This window comes from Nansenia antarctica (genome assembly GCF_963989245.1).
Source record: "Nansenia antarctica genome assembly, chromosome: 9".
Lineage (NCBI taxonomy): Eukaryota > Metazoa > Chordata > Actinopteri > Argentiniformes > Microstomatidae > Nansenia > Nansenia antarctica.
In genome coordinates, this window is record NC_137679.1 from 5,834,257 (window position 1) to 5,839,256 (window position 5,000).

The window sequence follows — 5,000 nt, forward strand, 5'->3', positions numbered from 1 at the left end:
GAATCTGAATCTCTCTGCTCCGTGGTAAACAGTATCCAACCACTGCAGACAGAGCCAGGATGCATTCATGTACAACACATCACCACAGTCCAGCATAGACATGAAGGAGGCAGTAACAAGGCTCTTTTTGGCCTCAAACGGAAAAACAAGTCTTATTCCTGAAGTAGAAACTAAATGTCACCTTCAGTTAGTTAATTAGCTGCTGGCTTTGAGGCTGGGTACTTGTAATGCCAGACAGACTCGGTCTGGGAGCCTTGAACAGTCTGGATAGAAGGGAGGTTCAGAGGCTGGGATGTAGCATTGGGAAACATCATAGGTTTGGTTTTGTCAGCATTCAAAACAAGTTGTAGATCACACAGGGTTTGTTGTACAGTGTTAAATACAAGTTGTAGCCGACACACAGAGATGATTTAACACCCAGGCTGGTTTTACCCTGTGTGATGTGTGTGTGTGTGTGTGTGTGTGTGTGTGTGTGTGTGTGTGTGTGTGTGTGTGTGAGTGTGTGTGTGTGATCTAAAAGTTGTTTTGGATGCTGACGAATTCTCTCTCCCTCGTTCCGTTCCGTGCATTATAATGAGCCTCCGATCCGACCTCCACCAGCCTCCCATCCTACCTCCACCAGCCTCCCCTGACATCAGCCTCCACCAGCCTCCCCTGATCCTCCCTCCACCAGCCTCCCCTGACATCTACCTCCACCAGCCTCCCCTGATCCTACCTCCACCAGCCTCCCCTGACATCTACCTCCACCAGCCTCCCCTGATCCTACCTCCACCAGCCTCCCCTGATCCTACCTCCACCAGCCTCCCCTGATCCTACCTCCACCAGCCTCCCCAGACACCAGCCTCTCCGATCCTACCTCCACCAGCCTCCCCTGACATCGTGTGTGTTATAATGAGCCTCCGATCCTACCTCCACCAGCCTCCCATCCTACCTCCACCAGCCTCCCATCCTACCTCCACCAGCCTCCCCTGACATCATTATAATGAGCCTCCGATCCTACCTCCACCAGCCTCCCCTGACATCATTATAATGAGCCTCCGATCCTACCTCCACCAGCCTCCCCTGACATCGTGTGTGTTATAATGAGCCTCCGATCCTACCTCCACCAGCCTCCCCTGACATCGTGTGTGTGTGTGTGTGTGTTTTTCCCCTGCGTGTGCGTGTGCGTGTGTGTGTGCGTGTGTGTGTGTGTGTGTGTGTGTGTGTTTCCCCTGCGTGTGTTTCCTTCCTCTGCATGAGTGCGTGCGTGTGTGTGTGCGTATTTCCCCTGTGTGTGTGTGCCTTCCCCGTTTGTGTGTGTGTGTTTTCTCTGTGTTTGTGTGTGTTTCCCCTGTGTGTGTGTGCATGCGTGTGTGTTTCCCCTGTGTGTGTGTGTGTGTGTGTTTCCCCTGTGTGTGTGTGTGTGTTTCCCCTGTGTGTGTGTGTGTGTCTCAGGGGGAGAAGGACTGGGAGAAGTTTGAGGTGGCGCGGCGTCTGAAGAGCAGCGTAGCCGGGATCAGACGTCAGTACCAGAAGGACCTGGCCTCCAAGCAGATGGGCACCAGGCAGAGGGCTGTGGCCCTGTACTTCATAGACAAGGTCGGGACTCCCCTAGACCACATAGACCCCCCTAGACCACCCAGACCACCTAGACCCCCCATGGACCACCTAGACCCCCCCTAGACCACATAGACAGAGAGCCATGGCTCTGTACTTCATAGACAAGGTCTGGACCCCCCTAGACCACCTAGACCCCCCTAGACCACCTAGACCCCCCCCAGACCACCTAGACAGAGGGCCGTCGCCCTGTACTTCATAGACAAGGTCTGTACCCCCCCTAGACCACCTAGACCCCCCTAGACCACCTAGACCCCCCATGGACCACCTAGACCACCTAGACCCCCCCTAGACCACCTAGACCCCCCCTAGACCACCTATACAGAGGGCCGTGGCCCTGTTCTTCATAGACAAGGTCTGGACCCCCCATGGACCACCTAGACCCCCCCCCCCTAGACCGCCCTAGACCACCTAGACACCACCTAGACCCCCCCGGACCACCTAGACCCCCCCTAGACCACCTAGACCCCCCCGGACCACCTAGACCCCCCCCCTAGACCATCTAGACAGAGGGCTGTGGCCCTGTTCTTCATAGACAAGGTCCGGACCCCCCCTAGACCACCCCTAGTTTGGATGAGAATCGTCTCTTGATACGTGTGTGTGTGTGTGTGTGTGTGTGTGTGTGTGCCCCCCCCCCAGCTGGCCCTGAGAGCGGGTAACGAGAAGGATGAGTCGGAGTCTGCGGACACAGTGGGCTGCTGCTCCCTCAGGCTGGAGCACCTGACCCTGCACCCCCGCCTGGACGCCCAGGCGGCCTGCATGGTGGAGCTGGACTTCCTGGGAAAGGATTGCATCCGCTACTACAACAAGGTGTCCGTCACCAAGAGGGTAAGGACTGGTCTGTCTGTGTGATGGAAGTCCTCTAGTGTCTGCATCTCTCTGTCTGTCTGTCTGTCTGTCTGTCTGTCTCTAGCTCTCTCTCTCTCTCTCTCTTTCTGGACGACTGGTCTGGCCCGCTGAGCTGGAGGACAGGAGGGGAGGGGGAAGAGGAGAGGGTTAGGGGTGGTCTGTCTGGAGGTCAGGAGGGGAGGGGGGGAGAGGAGAGGGTTAGGGGTGGTCTGTCTGGAGGTCAGGAGGGGAGGGGGGAGAGGAGAGGGTTAGGGGTGGTCTGTCAGGAGGTCAGGAGGGGAGGGGGGGAGAGGAGAGGGTTAGGGGTGGTCTGTCTGGAGGTCAGGAGGGGAGGGGGGGAGAGGAGAGGGTTAGGGGTGGTCTGTCTGGAGGTCAGGAGGGGAGGGGGGAGAGGAGAGGGTTAGGGGTGGTCTGTCTGGAGGTCAGGAGGGGAGGGGGGAGAGGAGAGGGTTAGGGGTGGTCTGTCTGGAGGTCGGGAGGGGAGGGGGGAGAGGAGAGGGTTAGGGGTGGTCTGTCTGGAGGTCGGGAGGGGAGGGGGGAGAGGAGAGGGTTAGGGGTGGTCTGGGGGGGTCTGGGGGAGAGGAGAGGGTTAGGGGTGGTCTGTCAGGAGGGGAGGGGGGAGAGGAGAGGGTTAGGGGTGGTCTGTCTGGAGGTCAGGAGGGGAGGGAGAGGAGAGGGTTAGGGGTGGTCTGTCAGGAGGTCAGGAGGGGAGGGGGGGAGGAGAGGGTTAGGGGTGGTCTGTCAGGAGGTCAGGAGGGGAGGGGGGGAGGAGAGGGTTAGGGGTGGTCTGTCTGGAGGTCGGGAGGGGGGGGAGGAGAGGGTTAGGGGTGGTCTGTCTGGAGGTCGGGAGGGGGGAGAGGAGAGGGTTAGGGGTGGTCTGTCTGGAGGTCAGGAGGGGAGGGGGGAGAGGAGAGGGTTAGGGGTGGTCTGTCTGGAGGTCAGGAGGGGAGGGGGGAGAGGAGAGGGTTAGGGGTGGTCTGTCTGGAGGTCGGGAGGGGGGGAGAGGAGAGGGTTAGGGGTGGTCTGTCTGGAGGTCAGGAGGGGAGGGGGGAGAGGAGAGGGTTAGGGGTGGTCTGTCTGGAGGTCGGGAGGGGGGGAGAGGAGAGGGTTAGGGGTGGTCTGTCAGGAGGGGTCTGGGGGAGAGGAGAGGGTTAGGGGTGGTCTGTCTGGAGGTCAGGAGGGGAGGGGGGAGAGGAGAGGGTTAGGGGTGGTCTGTCTGGAGGTCAGGAGGGGAGGGGGGGGAGGAGAGGGTTAGGGGTGGTCTGTCTGGAGGTCGGGAGGGGAGGGGGGGGAGGAGAGGGTTAGGGGTGGTCTGTCTGGAGGTCAGGAGGGGAGGGGGGGGAGGAGAGGGTTAGGGGTGGTCTGTCTGGAGGACAGGAGGGGAAGGGGGAGAGGAGAGGGTTAGGGGTGGTCTGGGGGGGTCTGGGGGAGAGGAGAGGGTTAGGGGTGGTCTGTCTGGAGGTCGGGAGGGGAGGGGGGGGAGAGGGTTAGGGGTGGTCTGTCTGGAGGTCAGGAGGGGAGGGGGGAGAGGAGAGGGTTAGGGGTGGTCTGTCAGGAGGTCGGGAGGGGAGGGGGGAGAGGAGAGGGTTAGGGGTGGTCTGTCTGGAGGTCAGGAGGGGAGGGGGGAGAGGAGAGGGTTAGGGGTGGTCTGTCAGGAGGTCAGGAGGGGAGGGGGGAGAGGAGAGGGTTAGGGGTGGTCTGTCTGGAGGTCAGGAGGGGAGGGGGGAGAGGAGAGGGTTAGGGGTGGTCTGTCTGGAGGTCAGGAGGGGAGGGGGGAGAGGAGAGGGTTAGGGGTGGTCTGTCAGGAGGTCAGGAGGGGAGGGGGGAGAGGAGAAGGTTAGGGGTGGTCTGTCTGGAGGTCAGGAGGGGAGGGGGGGAGAGGAGAGGGTTAGGGGTGGTCTGTCTGGAGGTCGGGAGGGGAGGAGAGGAGAGGGTTAGGGGTGGTCTGTCAGGAGGACAGGAGGGGTCTGGGGGGGAGAGGAGAGAGAGGAGAGGGTGATGAACACACAGATGAACACACACACACCCACTCTGCCCCAGGTAGGCTGGCCGCAGGGAATCATTTTAGATTGACTTTGCTGTGCTGGAAGCAGTTTACTGTGTCTGTCTGTGTGATGGACGTCCTCTGGTGTCTGTCTGTCTATCTGTCTGTCTGTCTGTCTCTATCTATCTCTCCCTCTCCCCCCCTCCTCTCTCTCTCTCTCTCCCCCTCCCTCTCTCCGTCTCTCTCTCCTGGTTAACCTCCAGACTCAGGTTCACCACCCTTCACTCAGTCACACTGTTCAACTGTCTGATCTCACACACACACACACACGCACCCCTCTTCCACCAGCACCTGTCACATATCAGTTGGAGAAATGTGTCAGTTGGAGAAATGTGTCAGTTGGAGAAATGTGTCAGTTGGAGAAATGTGTCAGTTGGAGAAATGTGTCAGTTGAGAACATTTCAAACAGAAGTGACAGTTGATGTTTGAACGGAAACAAGAGAAGCATCTCTGACACCGCTGACTGACTCTTGTTGATTAGTCTCATCAGGACAACAAGCCTGAACCACGT

At 59.3% G+C, this 5,000-nt stretch overlaps 1 protein-coding gene across 1 annotated transcript in view; it reads left to right on the forward strand.

Moving 5' to 3' along the window:
* Positions 1-5,000, forward strand: part of LOC308165066 (DNA topoisomerase I, mitochondrial) — a gene marked incomplete at both ends in the record, with an annotated part of 35,897 nt that overhangs the window by 9,093 nt on the left and 21,804 nt on the right. The window contains 2 exons of the mRNA XM_080539166.1: positions 1,435-1,578; positions 2,236-2,424. Coding sequence (XP_080395292.1) covers positions 1,435-1,578; positions 2,236-2,424 — 333 coding nt within the window. The remainder of the gene's footprint in view (positions 1-1,434; positions 1,579-2,235; positions 2,425-5,000) is intronic.